Here is a 19,794-nt window from a genome sequence, read left to right as displayed (position 1 = left end):
GCAAACATGAGGGGAAAAAAACATTTCTGAACCAACCATGTCACTTTAGCTTGCTTCTAAGAGGCTTTGGGCTCTTTTTGTTGTGTCATGACTCATGTTTTACAGATGCAATGCTGTACCAGGTGAGCTATTGTGCAAGGAACCAAACAAAAATAAGTCTTTATTTATTGACAATTTGCCCCTGAAATCATAACGGAATAAAGGTTGTTGCCGTTTTACTTCCACCAGTGTTCATTTCAGATACAAACTGCAGTGTATAGGTACGTTTTTGAAGTTTATCAGAAATGTAGGCAGAGTCATGTATTTCTGATGAGCTTGAATTGGGTTTTAGTGAACTGATCAAAAAAAAAAAAAAAAAAAACATCCCATCTTTGCTGAAAGCAAAATCTTGATTTTTTTAAATAAATCTGCTCTGATGGACTGATGGATGATGATTCCGATCAATATTTCAGTTCAGTACCTCAAGATTATTCTGTGAATTCCAAGTGAGTGTGCAGTAGTGTGCAGGTCAGAGAACAGTGGTAACATTTTTTGGCTCCGAGTTTCATAAACGTCGAACACTGTGATCTTACAATGTCCCACAGTGAAGGACAAGAACATTGAGAACCAGATTTGTTCAGCAGATTTTTGTTAAGAATTTCAAAATCGAGAACTTGATAGGTTGTATTTCATTATTTGTATGAAACACCATCAAATTGAATTCTAGGAATTAAAAGGGTATTCTTAAACAAATGAACAAAATAACAACATGCTGTTTTTAAATCAAATGACACCTGATTTTCTCTACAAGTTTTTCCTGGGGTCACCCATATAGGGGAGACACATACTGAAGAGTTCCTCAAATTGTGCTGTAAAAGGCATTAGTGCAGATTTAATTCTACATCTGGATTTTTTGGTTCGTTAATTAAGAAAATATGAAGGCTGCCATAAGGCAACGGTGTGCCACAGTGTCTTGTTGCCATATGGCAATTCTGCACCACAATGAAACTGCAGTAATGCGCAGCCTTCTTGGGAATTTTTATATAGTAGCATCAATTATATTATGCAGTTATTTAAGTTTTCATTGCCTATGTTTACATGTGCACCAATAATGCAATTATTTCCAATAATCAGAGTAAGGACTTAATTGCAATAAGATTTTTATATGAGACAAACAAACCTCTTTACTCCCGCTTAAATACAATTATTTATTTTGATTATTCGTTAAGAAGTTTGGTTAATTTTACCGCCATTATTTGTATACTCCATAGCACAAAAGATGAACTCACATACAGTAGGCATGTTGCTGGCCACTGTTTTACTCAACTTACATCAAATGCAAAACATATTTGTATGGACATATTGGAAGGTTATTTGCCACACGTGATGAACATCACTGGGGTTGCCTACACTGCATTGCTTTCTTCACAGAGTCTGCGCAGCGAGTTATGTTGATAGTTTAGCGATTCAGAGTGGAGGGAAAACTTTTCATGAAGTTGCGTGAACACACGACATCCGTGTAAGATTAAGGTGTTTACATGCCTGTTTATTGTGACTGAAATTTACTGTGATTATGGTTACTATGATTATAAGTTTTATTGCATTTGTTTGAGTGAGTGTGGTGTTTACATGTGGTAAAGTTTAATCGCAATATTGTCAAAATCCCATTATAATCTCATTATGAGGGTGAATGTAAACATAGTCAATGCAATTTAATTATATTTATCATAACAACACAGTCAAATAATTTTTATTCATTAAGAAGGCCAAGAAAATGCATAACTAACTTTAAATGGGTTTCCATTTATGCATTATTATGAGAATTTTTGGGACTTTTCATAAATAAATAATTCTAAATTCACAGCTTGTTTGGAACAGAGCCAGTGAGGATGAGCTTGGCTTTTAAGAACAATATTAAAAGACAAATTATAATAAATAAATTTGAGTTTGAATCTAATTCCAAATGGTCACACATATGATAAAGCTGCATCTAATGATTATTTGATAATAGATTAATTGGGTGATTATTTCTTCAATTATTGGATTAATTGGGTAAAAAGGCAGAATTTATTATCTTTATTATTACTTTTTATTTGAAAATAAATAAATAAATAAATATGTTATTCCACATCCTGCTCAATGGGTTAGGGCTATAAAAACATGATAACATTGTGTGCAAAACAATGGACTGTTTAAATGGCTAAACTACAATTGATAATAAAGAAAAACAAAAGCACAGACTGTTAATTGTGTTAACAGGTAGGAAGAGTGTTGCCTGGAAAATCCAGCCTCCCCGCTGTAACAGCGGATGAGTCTGGTCACCATTGAATCAATTCGATTTCTAGGGCGGAGCAAATCCGAGCAAACAGGGAATCCGAGCTGTTTGCGTCACTGAAATAAACGAATCTGATTGCACGGTACGGTTTGGAGTTGACTCGAGGCGCGACGGAGGGCAGACTGACCAGACTGATATATCTTGTAGAAGATATATCATTCTGGACTTGCCAGGCAAGGAAGAGTGCTCCTCTGAACACAACCTGTTAAGATGTGACCACTTCACGGGCAAAACAGGAATCCGTCCTATTGGGAGTTTTGCATGGATTCCTATTGGAATGACTCAGTTTTGGTCATTTTCAAGACGGTCACTTGAATTCACCACGCTGACAAACAGCTTGGTTTTAAAGGGATAGTTCACCCAAAAATGAAAATATGATGTTTATCTGCTTACCACAAGCACATCCAAGATGTAGGTGACTTTGTTTCTTCAGTAGAACACAAATAATTATTTTTAACTCCAACTGTTGCCGTCTGTCAGTCAAATAATGGGAGTGAATGGGAACTCGAACAATAAGAGTCGAAAAAACTTGCATAGAAAAATCCAAATTAAACCCTGCGGCTCGTGAAAACACATTGATGTCCTAAGACACAAAACGATCGTTTTTTATATCATTTTTTACCTCTAATACACCACTATGTCCAACTGCGTTCAGCACTCATTTAGTAAGGTCTGATCGTGCTCTGACAACGGAAGTGATGCCTCGTGCATATACTTCAATGAGTGCTAGACATCACTGCCATTGTCAGAGCGCGATCAGACCTCACTAAGCGAGTGCTGAACGCAGTTGGACATAGTGGTGTATTAGAGGTAAAAAATGATATAAATACTGTTCGGTTTCTCGCACAAACCGATCGTTTCATGTCTTAGGACATCAATGTGTCGCCACAAGCCGCAGGGTTTAATTTGGACATGTCTATGCATGTTTATTGACTCTTTTTGTTCGAATTCCCATTCACTCCCATTATTTGACTGACAGACGGCAATGGTTGGAGTTAAAAATCATCATTTGTGTTCTACTGAAGAAACAAAGTCACCTACATTTTGGATGCGCTGGGGGTAAGCAGATAAACGTCACATTTTCATTTTTGGGTGAACTATCCCTTTAAAGTGAGCTGTACTTTATACTTTGCTATGCTGTTGACAAGAGACAATGGACCTTTTTTGATGCAAAATTTTGCTAATGTGACCCCACCTTTACTGTCATTTCTTTACCTTGTAAATGTAAGAAACTTGTAAGATTATTTTTTTTAAAGTTATCTCAAATACCCCCCCCCCCCCCCCCCCAAAAAAAAGAAAGAAAAGTAAAATCAACATTTTTGAACTAAACATTAATTGCATTCTGCATTTTTACATTTTTAATAAAACATTGTTTAGTATGTTTTTAAAGCTAATTTAAATATGAGGACTCATGAAATGTCCTCATATTTCATGTTTACGTCGTAATACCAGTGTAATACCATGTCATTATACAAATTTGTCCTCATAAATCACAACAACACACACACACACACACACACACACACACACACACACACACACACACACACACACACACACACACACACTAACTGACCAGTTGAATGAGGAGGTTGTTTAGGTCAGTCAGTGGCTTGTTGATGAGTAGTAGTTCCTCTGCAGCTTCAGTGTTTTCATTACTGTCTGATCTCTACAAAAAAGGAGAAACAGAGAGAGCATTATTAGATCGAGAAGAAGAAAAAAAAAACACATGAGGGAGAATGCAGGGGAAGTGAAAGGAAGAAAATGAGGACAGTCAGTCATTGGGGGGATGCTTATAGAAGAGAACTCAAGACCCAACGCAACAGAGGATTGAGAGTCTGAGAGAATCCTGCTCATGTAATCATCACAGGAAGTACAGTAGCTTGAAGCTTGTGCTATTTTTAACAGAGACGCTCCTCAGAGGTGCTGGGGTCTCTGCACACTGCCCAGCTCTGCTGCCGGAACGGAACAATGTGTACAGCTCGCTGTCTACCATACGCCACAACATCTTACTCTTTAGTAACAGCTGTCAGAGAGAGAGAGAGAGAGTGAGAGAGAGACAGATAAAAATAGACAACAACAGCAAGAATGCATAAGAAATGCAAAGTTTGTTACCCATCAGTCATCAGCGAGAGCAGCCGTGCAGGGAGTCTGGTTCAAAAGTTCATGCCGCTGTCTCTAGCTGTCTTATTCTGGCTAATATTTCAGTGAATGTGAGTGTCTGGGATCCTCAAGCAGATTGACAGACCGGAGCAATGAGATTACAGCAAGCCTTCGCTTAATAGGACTGCAGCTTTTTCACAATTAAACTCCCTTCACTCATTTAAAATATTAATGATGGAGCTCAGGCTGACATCGTGAGAGAAACCGTGAACGCGGAGGGAAGGACAGTCAGCGCAGTGGGAAAAGTGTTTGGGAATGTCTCCCTCATCATTATCACCCAAATGAATTTGGGTTGTGTGGACACTTTTTTAATAAGCTTTGCTTTCACTCTTCTGTTGCTGTCTTTTTTTTTTCTATCTCTCTCTCTCAGTGTACTGAATTCCATTATAGGCTCCTTTTTGGCGATGTCCGTGAATGAATATGTATGGAAGGACGCTGAGTGAAAGACAAAGGCCTTGGGTGGATAATGAGGGTTGAGGAGGAACTGACAGGGGAGCGACTTCCTGTGAGTCCTGTGTGTCACATATCTGACTTTAAAGCGCTGTTTACCACAGGTCTGCTGAAGCACACTGCTAAAAAATAGCACTGGGAACTATTAGACGTCAAAGTATTGGAAATTGAACAGGAACGTTTGTGTGCGCGCACTCGGTAACTCTGACAAAGATGTCCGCTGCGAGTAATTATGGGTAAATGGTGTGGTGGATCCTCTCGGAGTGAGTGGCTGGATGTATCTTGCTGGTATCTGCATAGCAGTTGTCATTGCATAACAATCTAATCATCAGTGAGGAGAGGATCCAGACATGAACCCCCTAAAAGCATGCCTACGGCGACAGTAGCAGGCAAGCGCTCCCTGAGGACGGGGGGCTGGGGGGTGTAGGGAAAGGAGGAGAGAGAAAAAAAATGAGGATAACAGCTCAAGAAATGAGGGCGACAGAGTGAGAAGTGTTTACAAACAAGAGGATGGGACAGCGAGGGTGAGAGAGGGAAAACAAAATAAGGATGGATATTTACTGGAACAAGGAAAAGAGTAAGAGGGGATTAACAGAGTAAAAATGAAGGCAGAAGGGCATTGAGTTTATTTTGATCTATTTATTATTTGGTGATCGATTAATCTGTTGATTATTTATTCAACTATTCAGAAAACAAACAAACACATTTTTAGGAGTTCAAGTGCACAGCACTGAAACCCTATTGTAATTGTTAAATTTTCCAAGGATCAGCATTCTTCCCTAAAAGTGATCGGGCAGACCAAACCATAAGTCTTAGAGACTTGAAACTTTGAGGGTTGTTAGTACTCACACCGTCTACAACATCACCAAAGCTCGCCCCAATCAGCCTGACGGGGGCGCTACAGCGATGAAAAGTACAACATCACTTATAACTCCTAAACCGTTAGGCCTAGGCTCAAGTGTTTTATGTTGTTGGAATCCCTGGCTTAAGACGGACAAACTGCATGCCTCGGAATCGCTCATCATTCTGGCTAAATTTTCAGGTATTTTGCATTTTTTGAAAAACCTACTACTAACTACTACCAAAGTCCCTTAAGACAAGTCATTTCACTCGGCGGCCACCTTTGAAAGGCTTCTCGGGCATCCTGGGCATCATGCAATCTCTTTGAATGGGGAAACAAGTTCTCCAAAACTGTTCGTCAACCTTACTATTACATTTCATATTTGAAATCACCAATGAAATCTAACAACAACCGGCTCATAAATTTAGTTTCTAAACGCTCGAATCATGACAAAAAACTGTATTTTTCAGGCTGGATCAAGCTAATGCGTATGCGCAGACCTAAATGCGTGTCTCTTCTGAGGCCTCGTCTAACTGTTTCTATGGAAACCGGTGATTCTAACGGCCGCTGAAGTGACGCGATGAGTCTACCAGTCGGTGATTGGCTCTTATTTAGAAGGCGGGACTTATTTCGCCATATTGCGCGTTAAACTTTCTCCCATTCAAAACAATACGAGTGACACGTCTTGTGTTATTCTATAGTCTTTGCTACTACCTACTAACTAGTCGTAGGTTTTTGGCCTGATTGGAACCAAATCAGTGCAGTGAGATTCTCCGGAATCTGACTGTCAATAATTATCAAAACAAGTTGAAATTTCGATTCACGGCCCCTAAAGGCCACCAAAACGTTCAAAGTGGGCAAACCCAGCTCAATCTGTGATCGTGTGAAAAGGACGCCGCAACTGGCACTTTGGCCAACATGAAAACACCTCTAACTATTTCATTGTTAGTCCGACTGACTTGAAAATTGGCATGCAGTGCCTTCATCCGAGGTGCCATGATTGTCTATGAGGATGTTGACGTATCTCATCATTGGCCAGTGAATTTTGAGCAGCTATCAGACAAGGTAAACGGAGGCCGATCGGAAGGTAACTCGCTGGGACTGTTTGACTCACAACCCTAGAGAATTTTGAAAGAAATTGACCATATAAAGGCCTTAAAGGGTTAGTTCACCCAAAAATGAAAATAATGTCATTTATTACTCACCCTCATGTCATTCTACAGCCATAAGACCTTCGTTCATCTTCAGAACACAAATTAAGATATTGTTGATGAAATCTGATGGCTCAGTGAGGCCTCTATAGAGAGTAAATCCATTCAAACTCTCAAAGTCCAAAAAGGTACTAAAAACATATTTGAAACAGTTCCTGTGAGTTTAGTGGTTCTATCTTAATATTATAAAGCGACAAGAATAATTTCTGTTCACCAAAAAAACAAAATAACAACTTTTCACCAATATCTATAGGGGCCGATTTCAAAACACTGTTTCATGAAACTTATGAGCTTTATGAATCTTTTGTTTCGAATTAGTGATTCGGATCTCCTATCAAACAGCTAAACTGCTGAAATCACGTGATTTTGGCGCTCTGATTCGATTTGTAAAGCTCTGAAGCAGTGTTTTGAAATTGGTCCATATTGATATTGTTGAAAAGTCTTTTTTTTTTTTTTTGCCGCACAACAAGTATTGGTCCCACTTTATATTAAGTGGCCTTTACTACTATGTACTTACATCAAAAAATAAGTACAATGTACTTATTGGGTTCATATTGAATTGCAAAACACTTTTGCTGCTATTGAGGTGGGATACAGGTAAGGTTAGGGAAAGCTTTGGTGGTATGGGTAGGTTTAAGGATAGGGGTAAGGTGTAAGGGATGGGTCAACTGTGTAATTATAAATGCAATTACAGAAATTAATTACAGATGTAATTACATGCAGGTGTTTTTAAAATATAAGTACAATGTATGTACACAATAAGTGCATTGTATCAAATGATTAATTTAAATGTAAGTACATAGTAGTTAAGGCCACTTAATATAAAGTGGGACCCAAGTATTTGTGTCGCTTTATAATATAAGATAGAACCACTGACCTCACATGTACTGTTTCAAATATGTTTTTATTACCTTTATGGACCTTGAGAGTTTGAATGGCTTTGCTCTCTATAGAGGCCTCACTGAGGCCTTCATCAACAATATCTTAATTTGTGTTCCGAAGTTGAACGAAGGTCTTGTGGGTGTAGAATGACATGAGGGTGAGTAATAAATAACATTATTTTCATTTTTGGGTGAACTAACCCTTTAAAGCTAGCTATATTTTCATTTTATTATTTATTTTTGAATTTCATTGTTACAGCCCTAAATTAAAGAAGAAACATTAAATAAAACAATAAGAAACTTGACAAATTTTCTGTCATGGTACAGAGTTGCCATAATGTAGCATATAAAATATGGTCACTTTCAACAGAAAAACCTCACTAGTCGACCTCAGTATCCAACTAGCTGGTTGCTGGATGACTAGTAGACCATCCTGGCCCATCCATAATTTATGCAAAAGGAATGGTTAGAGGTTTGCTACTGTCACACTCCTGAAAAATGCAGTTAAGTTAATAGAACACCCTGTCTGAGGTGTACAGTGACATTTTTATTTTATAGATGAATCTGAAACTGGACAGAAGCAGGAAATATAGGCATATAAAATATATATTTTATCAACATATTGAGTGAATTTTGCATGTTTTCTTCTAAGTGTATCAAACAAAGTCTCTTTCAAAGAGTTCCTATTCTCTTTCAAAAAATATATTCAACAGATTCAAACGCAATGATCTTTGAAAATTGTCATAATTGTGTGGTCAGTAAAAGGTCCATATAGGCACATCTGAGGCTGAGACCGAGACTACTGTTTAATATGCTTATTCATGTATATCCATATTCATAAATTTAAACAAAATTGAAATCGTAGAATACAGAGTGAGAAGGATAGAGGCCAATAAAGAAAACGAGAGAGAAAGACTGTCCTCCCAATTACCGAGAAATCATTTTAACCTCACGAAAACTTAGCAAAGTGTGCCAAGGCAGAATAAATTTTGCCACTACATTGACACCATGAAAATGGGCAAATACCATATCTAGCTAAAACTCCATAAAGAACTTTTCCTGTCACAACAAGACATCTTCCTATGTGGCATATACATTCCACCGCCAGAACCCCCCCTGCAGTGAAGATGTTTCATACACTGGAAAAAGAGACATGCCATTTCCAGGCTCAGGAAAATTTGCTTGTTTGTGGGGATCTGAATAAAAAAAACTGGATTACAGCTTGACTTCACGGACACAGGGAAGTAAATATATTAATAATAAGATGTCCTGTATAAGTAACAACATTTTGCATTTCCACAGAAATAACCATGACCATACTGTCAATAATGGGAGAGTCCGTGTCTTTGTCAACTGTCATATGAGGGGACATATTTAGGGGAATAATACAGTATTGATAAATGACCTACATCCCTTATAGTATTAATTGTTTTTTTTTTTGTTTTTGTTTTTTTATAAAAAAAACCCTCTGTCCAATCACAGTCCAACCACTTTATATATCAAAAGGACAAACTAACTAGCAAACAGTTCTGTAAATTGTACCATACAGTACCAACATGAAACTATCCAAAAATGATAACAGCAAAGATAGATAATTAATCTGGATACCTACAATATCCTCGCATTAAAGGTGTTACTCTATCTGTGAAAAAAAAAAAAAAAAACAGAAAAAAAACAAACATATAAAAAACGTAAAAAAAAAAAAAAGATAAAAATCTAGACAGACCGACGGATGATAGATAGATAGATAGATAGATAGATAGATAGAGTGGTGTAAGGGGTTAAAACCTACAACCTTATTAAATCAATGTACACTAAAAGTCAATGCATAATAAAAAATAGCAACAAAAGAAAACACATTTCTCAGGACAGTGGAATGAATGTTGCTGCTTTAGCCCAACATTATTCAATATGTACATCAACATGTAAAATCAATGAACAAGGTGGAACCAGTGTGGAATAACCAGCAGCCCCTGGTCTCACTTCACTCAACATAGAAATCAAACATCTGCTCTGCACAGATGAGCTGGTTCTGCTGCCTTACACTAAACAGTGTTTACAGCTGAACCTGGCCCTGCTGGAGTAATACTGCCAGTCAAACCCAATAAATCCACAATCATGACCTTCTAGAAAATATCCACATCCCAGAAAACACAAGACATATTGACATTAGCAACTAACCACATAACAAGCTCATCACACTATTATCTAGTAGGCCTACAAAAAGCAATTCCACAGGAAACTTTAACCCCACTGTAAATGAACTGGGATATAATGGCCGCAGGGCCTTGTATTTCATAAAACGACAATGCCCTTTAGAAACTCCTGTTAGAATTTGGCTGGAAATATTAGAATCTGCAATTGAACCCATTGCCCTTTTTGCCAATGTGCTAAAAGTGCATTCAGTTTTATCCAAAACAGCTGAATGTGAATCTGGCAAAGTTTTACACTGGTTGTTTTATGTGGCACAGCAATTTGGAAATGAAATGTTTGGTGAGTGGAACTAAAAGATTAATGCTTTTAACCTTAGCATTTGAAAATAATGTACCACCTACTCTAAACCCTAAACGCACCCGATAATGTTATCAAAAGCAAACGTGACATAAAAACACATTTGCTGAAGCAACTGTGCCATTTTAGCTTGCTACAAGTCTTTGAGCTCTTTTATTGTGACTCGTTTTTCACAGAATGGTACTTGAGTGCTTTGCATCGCAAGTGCAATGCAGTACCAGGTGAGCTACCGAGCAAACCTGCTATACTATAAAAGCCACACATTTGGAGCTGGTTATGTGATGCATACAAATCATGACTTATGGTAAAAGTGTTTTGAAGTCACAACACAGTATTGTGCAAGGAACAGTGCAAACATGTCTTTATGTCTAATCGCAATTTTGAGTGAACATGAATTTAAGTTGCTGTTGTTTTACTGCCTCTAGTGTTCATTTCAGCTGGAAACTGCAGTGGTTTGTAGGTATTGGTACGTATTTTGAATTTTGCAAAAATGTAGGTACAGGCATGTTTTTCCAATGAGCCAGTGTTGGTAAAGAAAGCAGTCTCCTCTCTCAGCTGGTCCTGAGCTTCTACTAAAACCCAGTCAAATTAAAAACAGAACACAGTGTGTGCATCCCAACTTGCGTGCTTAGGCAGCAGTCTCTGCCATGTTGTGGTATAAATAATGTGAATAGTGTGTTCACAATAAAAAAAATCAACAAGCGCACTTCAAGTACCTAGTTTAATTACTTGTCATGACAACACATCTATACTGACATAGAGAGAGAATGTTACCTGCAGGGCCAGTCGGACTACAGACGAAAGGTTTTTGAGCAGGCAGTGGATGATGTCCAGCAGACACAGGAGCAGAGAAGAGCAGCTCTTCAGCCCTGAGTGCATTTCTTTCTCCAGATACATGCCAGAGACTTCCACAAAGACATTACTCACCACCTCAATTACACCTGAGAAGAGAGATAAACACATACACAGTCACTCTTCTATACATGCATCTGCTCTCACTGTCCATCTGATGGACACAAACACATCTAACATAAGATATAAGCAATTTAATTAAACAACTGCCTGTCACACATTACATCACAGTCAATATACTAACTGTCTGGAGGGGTCATAGTCACACAAGTGAGCATAGAGTATATCAAAATTGTCAGTTTATGGTGAAAAAACAAAACAAAACATTTTTTTTAACCAAAAAAGGTAGACATTAAAAACCTTTCAAAATTTTACCTATACAATCTGATGTATTTTATTTATTTATTTAGGATTGAAAAGGGGTTGAAAAAATGTTTTGTATTTAAACAATATACAGTTGTAGTGCATTTTATATAGTTTGGGGTTAGATTTTTTTTTTTTTTTTCTCTGAGCAAGGATGCATTTATTGAATTGATCAGATGTGACAGTAAAATCTTATAGAATGTTAGAAAATAAATTCTGTGCTTTCTATTTTTATCAAAAAATTCTGAAAAAAAAAAGTAGTTTCCACAAAATGTATTAAGCAGCACAACTGTTTTCATTGATAATACTATTTTTTTCTGAGCACCAAATGAGCATATTCATCAGTATGATTTCTGAAGAATCATGTGACACCGAAGACTGATGTGGCTGCGTGCTAAAATGCTGTGATGGTTGGTTTGTAAAACCATAAAACACACAAGATATTTTGCTATTTAAATATTTTAATTGGCAATATTATATTGAGGATCTTAAAGGATGTATGTAAGTATCATTAAATGATGTATCATATCCCATACTACATATTCTATTCTATTTGTAAATATAAAAATTACTGAAGTTTAGCATTGATCATTTTATTCCTGCCAGAAAAGCTACTAAGTCTGTTGAGTCAGTTTTGAGTCATAAACTCAAACACAGACCACATGTAACTGGGATGACTAAAGTTTATTTTGAGCTTGCAAATAAAGTCTTTGAATCCTTACAAGTGAGACTAATTCTGGTTCAAGCCAAAAACCACATGATTCAGGTCCAAATTAACTTTCAAATGAAAAATGCAGTGCAACCTAATCCACAGTGTAATACACCCAATGTGACTTCCAAAGACCAGAAGTAGAGAGATGTACAGAAGTCTTCTCATTTAAGCCTTTGCCCATTTTTAACTTCAAGGATGCCAAAAAAGGAAATGGAAAATAACTTTTACATTACTCCACAGTAAAGTGGAGTTGGACAAAAAGTTATTTTCCATTTCCAGCCAGATCTTTTAATTCGTTCAGGGAAGCAGCATGAATGGCAGACCTCACAGACATGTTATTAGTCTGAGATACAAAACATAAAAAAGTCCCTTTTTCCTCGCAATTTTTGACACATGAAGTATATGATCTTCCACAAAAGCAGACAGAATCCTTGCCTTCCCTTCCACCTTATTGTGGCTTTCTTTCTCAGAATTGTTGAAATATTAAGATTAAATGAATAATGTGTCTTCTCGCCTTTCCTTGTGAAGCGCTCAACATGGCCTGATCTGTATCCCAGAACACTGAAAGCACAAAGATATACTGGGAGGTGGACAAACACAGTTTTTAATACTGCTACTACACACAGCTGCCATTGTTGCTACAGGTGGCACAAGCTTCTGCATTTTCCTGTTAGCAAGCTAAAATATACAATGAACAATAAAAAAAGTGAGCTGACTTGTAGTCTAAGGCCCAATCCCAATTCTACCCCTTACCCCTTACCCCTTACCCCTTCCCTTTCCCCTACCCCTTCGTTTTAGTAATAGTGAAGATATGTGTTTTGAAAATCTTTTATTTCATGTTGGTTCATGTGGTATTTAAAATGTAGAGAGGGGAGAATATTTTCTCACTCTAGAAAGCATTAGATTGGCTGGCATTTCTCCAATGCATTGTGTCATCTTTTTTTTTTCTGAGTTTGTATTTCTGGAAGACAGCGACAGTACATTTTAAATGAATTTATAGTTAAATAAATAAATCTTTGCACAAGGCCTTTAGAACTGTGACAACCTCTGGACAGTATTAATGCAACAGCTTCATGCAAAAATATGTAAATAATACTAAACAAAAGACTGAACAAACTGAGGGCTTAAAAACACAGGATAATGACAAACTAAACAAGAAGTAGGTAAGCAACATAATTGGTTACCATAGCAACAAACTAGTGATCAGAACACAGGAAATGGGAAGGAAAAACATGAAAACAAGGATGAAACCTAAACTAAGGACGTGTTCACATTTGGCAGGTTTGGTTTGTCTAAAAAAAATTTCAGTGTGATTACTCTGAGTTAGTTAGTGCGTTTTTTTTTAATAAGTGTGAATGCTGCCATCTGAACCCTGGTACACACCAAACAAGTGGACAGAGTCCGGTCCAAGACTGGTATGGTTTGACTAAAATATGAATGCAACACAGACCAAAGACAAATCTAAAGATGATCTAAACAAACCAAAAACAGGACGTGATGTCACAAAATGTCAACCTAAAAACGGGAGAATGCTCAAGATTACATTTTTTTTTTTTTTTCGTCATTGTCACAATGTTGCCCATTACAGTTCAGTACAGACATTGAGACCATGTCTCCTTGAAGCAGATCTTTGTTTGTGCGTGTAATAGAGGAATTCCTGGTGCTGTTTTGACTCATTTACACATTTTATAAGCTCTTTGTGAGTTCTCAGCTGGTAAAAATACCACCATATGTACACACACACACAACGAGCAACATTTAGCCTGGCACACAGCTTTGTTTTGGATGTTCGCAATATATGTGTCAAAAGCCGTATTTTTTTTTGTGTCGTTTGTTTTGTGTCTTTAGGTTAGGTGTTAAAAATGACAACGTCAACACTAAGTGAACTAGGACTAAATGCATATTTTTCTCTTTTTTTTGGTCCTAACCAATAGAACCAAGAGAACCAAACTGTTGGTGTACAAACACTGATCGTGATTGCCAGATGGCAAACTTTTTCAAGTGGATTTTTTTTAAGCATGCTTTTTGGGTAAAAAATAGGCCATAATCCCAACCATCTTGTAAACTCAAAAAAAAAAGGATATTAACTAAGGGGGCTTTCACACTGGCTGTTTAGTTCGAAACAGGGCACGGTTCGCATGAAAAATTGTTAATGTGAAAGCTGTCATGCGAACCTGTGTGTGCATCGGGGTACCGAACCCAAGACTACCTGAAGAAGGTGGTCTGAATTTGGTTGCACTCGAACTGTGCCGTAGTTCGCATGAATATGAAAGCAACACGGACTCGGGTGCGCACTTGTTCAGGAAGTAAAGTAACCTGCGCATGCGTTTTCACCTATTATAATGTATTTACTTCAATAAAACACATGTAAGAGATGGTAGTGCAGTGTATTCACGTTCTGGGAGTGCAATAAGAGTGGCAAAGACCAACGCTGCGGGGGGCACCGGGAACAATTGCACCCGGGCTCGGACCATGGCAAACGAGCCCAGTGTGAAAGCCACCTAAAATACAATACAATTTTATCTTTAAAAAGTGTGAAAAGGATCACATACACAGACTTTATCAAAAGTCGACAAACCTCAAGCATCAAAAAACACCTAATTGATTTATGCACATCACATGACCAAACGTCATAATTGTGATTGCATCACGAGGGGCTGACACCATGCTGTCAACATGTGGTCCGACTGAACCTATTTGACATGTGCTCTGCAATAGGGGTGATAGAGTTACATCCAGACGTATCTGACATTAAACAGATATGTTATTATTCAGTTAAGGTGTTATAAATGTGTTGACTAAGTAACAAGATTCTCTTCAAACTGTCGCTTCACCATGTAGTTGATCTAAAACAGAAAACTGACCAAAAAAGAAGACATTAACACCATTTCCTACAATAGCGTCCTTTTGCGACATGCTGAGGGTGAGTGACTGATGACAGAATGTTCATTATTAGGTGAATTATCCCTTTAATAATAATAAAATAAATAAATAATAATAAAAAACATTTTTATTGTATTGCTAAATTTTAAATGATATTGCTGCATCTAAAATTCATAACAATAATTAGAAAAATAAGGAAACATTATTACTCATATGTTAGAAAGATTTTCAAACCACAATTTACCATGTATTTACTTTAGTAACACTAACTTTAACCATGTTATTTAACCATATAATCATGGCATATCTCCATCCATCCATCCATCTTTTCTGTTTTCAGCTATGGCTTATAGGGTTGCAAAGGGGCAGAGAAACTTTCCAGAAAATTTCCACAGGAACTTAACCTGGGGAATTTTGGAAACTTAAAAGGAATTAACAGGAATTGTTGGGAATTAATTGGAAATTTTGGGAAGTTTATATAAATTTCTAAATAAATTTTATATAAATTTATATAAAATATATCATATACACAAACATAAATAAACATTTAGTTTGGCCATAATAACATGAAACAACAGTTATTTATTTTTTGCATCCAATTAATTCTATTTGAGTATGTAAAATAAATATATTTTTATTGCAGCAATTGTTATACGTGTTATTTATTTCATTGTCACATGAACCTTCAGAAATCATTCAAATATGCTGATTTGATACTCTATCAATGTTGGAAATTTCAGCTGTGCTGCTTAATATTTTTTTTTGGAACGTGATACTTTTTTCAGGATTCTTTGATGAATAAAAAGTTAAAAAGAACAGCATTTGTTAAAAAACAAAACAAAACAAACTTTTCTAACAATACAAGTCTTTATTATCACTTTTTATCAATTTCACACATCCTTGCTGAATAAAAGTATTAATTTCTTTCAATAAAAGAAAGAAAAAATTACCGACACCCACATTTTGAATGATACTTTAAGATTTCTATTTTAAATAAATGCTGTTCTTTAACTTTTTATTAAAGAATCATGAAAAAAGCATCACAGGTTATAAAAATAATAATAATAAGCAACACAACTGTTTCCAACATTGATAAAATCAGTATATTTGAATAATTTCTGAAGGATCATGTGACACTGAAGAATGGAGTAATGATGCTGAAAATTCAGCTTTGTATTATACTACTATTAAGGTTTTTTTTTCAACTACATTTAAGTTCCCTGTTAAAGGCTAACCTGCAATTCCCTGTTTACTCCCATATATTCCCATTAATTCCCATGGAAAGTTTCCAGCCTTGAAAATTCCCGGAATTTTGCAACCCTACTGTCAAGTAAGATATTTTATGGAGGGAAAAAAAAAAAAAAAAGCTTACAATAGCTTTAAAAGCACTTTTTATAATAAAGTAAGTAGGATTCAACCTGACAACACACCACAGAAACACATGACGTGTTTGAATGATCGATACATTCAACCACATACAGAAGGACCTATGACTCTAGAGATACAGAGGAAAGCACAACACTCCATGCTAAATATAGAGGATACTATCAATTCACTGCATTGCTGCACCCTGGGGACTACAAACTCAACACAAAAAACACTAAAGGCTGAAGTGCCCACTTGGAACATAGACTATTTCCAGTTCCAGTGTATTGGAGATGGCATGAGAAAGTGAGTGTGTGAGTTGAGCTATCTTCCAGTCCCAGCAGTAATAATCAGGAGGAGTTGAGTAAGACCTGAGGCTATCATGCTGTTTATCTGAGATTAGTACTGCAGTTATCTGAGGTGAAGGACCCACGCATGTAATTCGCCGCTTGACAAATTATGCAAGATGAATACAGCAGCAATGCCATCAACAATACAAATCCACTGCTGAACGAAGAAAACACAGCCAAGGCTGTCACCTTTAATACAGGGGAAATACAGATGAAACCGGAACTGCAGCCTGAAACGTTCACAATTTAGGTGAATTACCATAAATGCGCACGGTGCAAAAATTACTTCTGAAATTTGTATGTAAATATATTGAACTGAAATGCATACGTAGGTCTTAGCAGAGCTGTGAGCAGTATTTCAGCGCTGTCTCAAACACAAAGAGCTTCTTGCCAGACTCTGAATATTTATGCTTACAGCTGTACAGTTAAATTTATGTAACTTCCTTTCTTTTGGTTCCGAATTTATTGCTATTACTTCCAGTAAAATGAGTCATGCAAATACGACTTTAGGATATGGATGTTTTTCCGCCTCCACGAGCAAAGCAAAAACAAACAAGTCAGCAGTTCACGTTTTATGAGGAAATACCTCTTTCTTTCCTTCGTACGGCAGTCAGAAAGCAGATATGTGCCACAAAAGCCAGGGTATATGTCTGAGGTTTACATTATGGCACACATTTATGTGTCAAAATAAGCACATCTGATTTCTTATTAATAAATCAAAGACAGCATTTTACTCTCAACACAAAGACTATTCCAAACGTTAGGCAGCATAAAAATGCTATCTTCTAAGATACATACTTTTGGCCAAAATGTAAAGTGCCCTAATATGCTTTTTCGAATATTACCTTTCATGCAGTGTGTAATATAGCTGTCTGTGAATGTAAATGGTCTGCAAAGTTGTAACATCGAAAGTGCACGATAAATAAAGTTATTGTCTCCCAAAAGAAAGAATCGACTCTGAAACGAGCCATCAGGAATCCCAGAAGACCAATATCCGCCTATGGTCTTCGTTGGCTGCCTGCAAACAGTGCTTACTTTTGACAAGCCTCAAACACTGTAGCTGGTTCGTGTGGTTCAAAAAGATGCTGTGTTTTGCATTGTGACAGCAAATTCATGTTATTTTCACTTCCAAAGGATGAGGATGTGAAGAATCAATGGTTAGAATTAATCTTTTACAACGATACCACAGTATAATCCCAAACTTTTGTTGTGTTCCCATCATTGTACTGATGACTGCTTCGTAAATCTCAGCGAGTTCAACGCAGGATTCGCAAAACACGTGTCTATGAAAGAAGAGTCAGTACCTAGTTCATTTGAACTAACTTCTCAAAATCACAACCTTTAAGTATGATTAATAATTGATTTTTACATTTTCTATCGAGTACGTATGCATACACAAATATGTAGTTTTGTGTGTAATGTTGTGTAAACCCAGTCTCTGGCTAAATGGCTATAATTACTCTTTTACTCAATATTAATATTGAGTACTCAGTATTACTCAATAGGGCTGCACGATTTATCGCAATAAAATCGCACACGATATGGCAAAGGCTGCGATTATTTAATGCGCAGCTTGTCAGAGCTTTACGGCTCTGTGATCAGTAGTAAATGCTTCTCCATTTGAAAGCCAGTGGGCGCTCTTGCGCAGAAACTCAAAATATGCCCAGCAGCAGAAGAAGATAACACGCATCATATTGCAGTAGCTGAATAAACAGAAGATTGAAATGCTTTGATTAATTAAACATGACTAATAAACACGCGACTGCCTTATTCTGTGTAAGAAGCCACATCATCTCACAGAAGGACACTCAACTGTTGTTATGAACTGAGTTGAGTAAAAACATGTTATTAATTGTTGTCTTTTGTTGGACAAGATGTTAATAAATGCTTCTCGTGTCTGAAAAGAAGTTTGACGGGTGTTGCTTTTTGAAATGAACATTATAAGCGACTCAAACTCGCAGTGCTTTCAGATGGATTAGCATTTGGAACCATACTTCATTGACAAGCCGTGCATAAAAAACAATCACAGCCTTTGCTATTTCATAATTGCACTAAGAATCGCGTTTAAGCGATAATCGCGTTCAAGTTCAATGTTATTTTTCGTATCGTGCGCTATATCGTGCAGCCCTATTACTCAATATTACCTACAATTTTGTCGATTAAAGGCTTAGTTCACCCCCCAAAAAATGAAAATTCTGCCATTAATTACTCACCCTCATGTCATTCCACACTCGTAAGACCTTCGCTCATCTTCGGAACACAAATTAAGATATTTTTGATAAAATCCGATGGCTCAGTGAGGCCTCCATTCCCAGTAAGTTAATTTAGACTTTCAAAAGCCCAGAAAGGTACTAAAGACATTTAAAACAGTTCATGTGACTACAGTGGTTCAATCTTATTGTTATGAAGCGATGGAAATACTTTTTGTGCGCTAAAAAAACAAAATAACAACGTTATTCAACAATTTCTAATGAAGGGCAATTTCAAAACACTTTTTCAAAGCTTTCCGAATCTTTTGTTTCAAATCAGTGGTACGGAGCTCTGCCAAAGTCACGTGAACCACTGAAATTTCGAAACACTTATGACGTAATGATGCCTCGTTTACTGAAATCACGTGACTTTGGTAGTTTGAAATCGTTTGATACACGCTCCGAACCACTGATTCGAAAAACAAAAGATTCATAAAGCTTCAAAGCTTTCAATAAGATTAAACCACTGTAGCCACATGAACTGTTTTAAATATGTCTTTAGTACCTTTCTAGGCATTTGAAAGTGTAAATGAACTTGCTGGGAATGGAGGCCTCACTGAGCCACCGGATTTTATCAAAAACATCTTCATTTGTGTTCCGAATATGAACAAAGGTCTTACGGGTGTGGAACGACATGAGGGTGAGTAAT

General features: G+C 36.9%; 1 protein-coding gene across 5 annotated transcripts in view; it reads right to left on the bottom strand.

Annotated features, from left to right (window-relative positions):
* ulk4 (unc-51 like kinase 4) overlaps window positions 1-19,794 on the bottom strand; it is a 244,137-nt gene that overhangs the window by 49,252 nt on the left and 175,091 nt on the right. For all 5 annotated transcript variants that reach the window (XM_048152779.1, XM_048152780.1, XM_048152778.1 and 2 more), the window contains 2 exons: window positions 11,146-11,312; window positions 3,891-3,983 (listed from right to left, as the gene is read on the bottom strand). In XM_048152779.1, the coding sequence (XP_048008736.1) occupies window positions 3,891-3,983; window positions 11,146-11,312 (260 nt within the window). The remainder of the gene's footprint in view (window positions 1-3,890; window positions 3,984-11,145; window positions 11,313-19,794) is intronic.

This window comes from Megalobrama amblycephala, linkage group LG13 (genome assembly GCF_018812025.1).
Source record: "Megalobrama amblycephala isolate DHTTF-2021 linkage group LG13, ASM1881202v1, whole genome shotgun sequence".
NCBI classification, from domain to species: domain Eukaryota; kingdom Metazoa; phylum Chordata; class Actinopteri; order Cypriniformes; family Xenocyprididae; genus Megalobrama; species Megalobrama amblycephala.
This window is presented reverse-complemented; position numbering and strand designations above follow the sequence as displayed.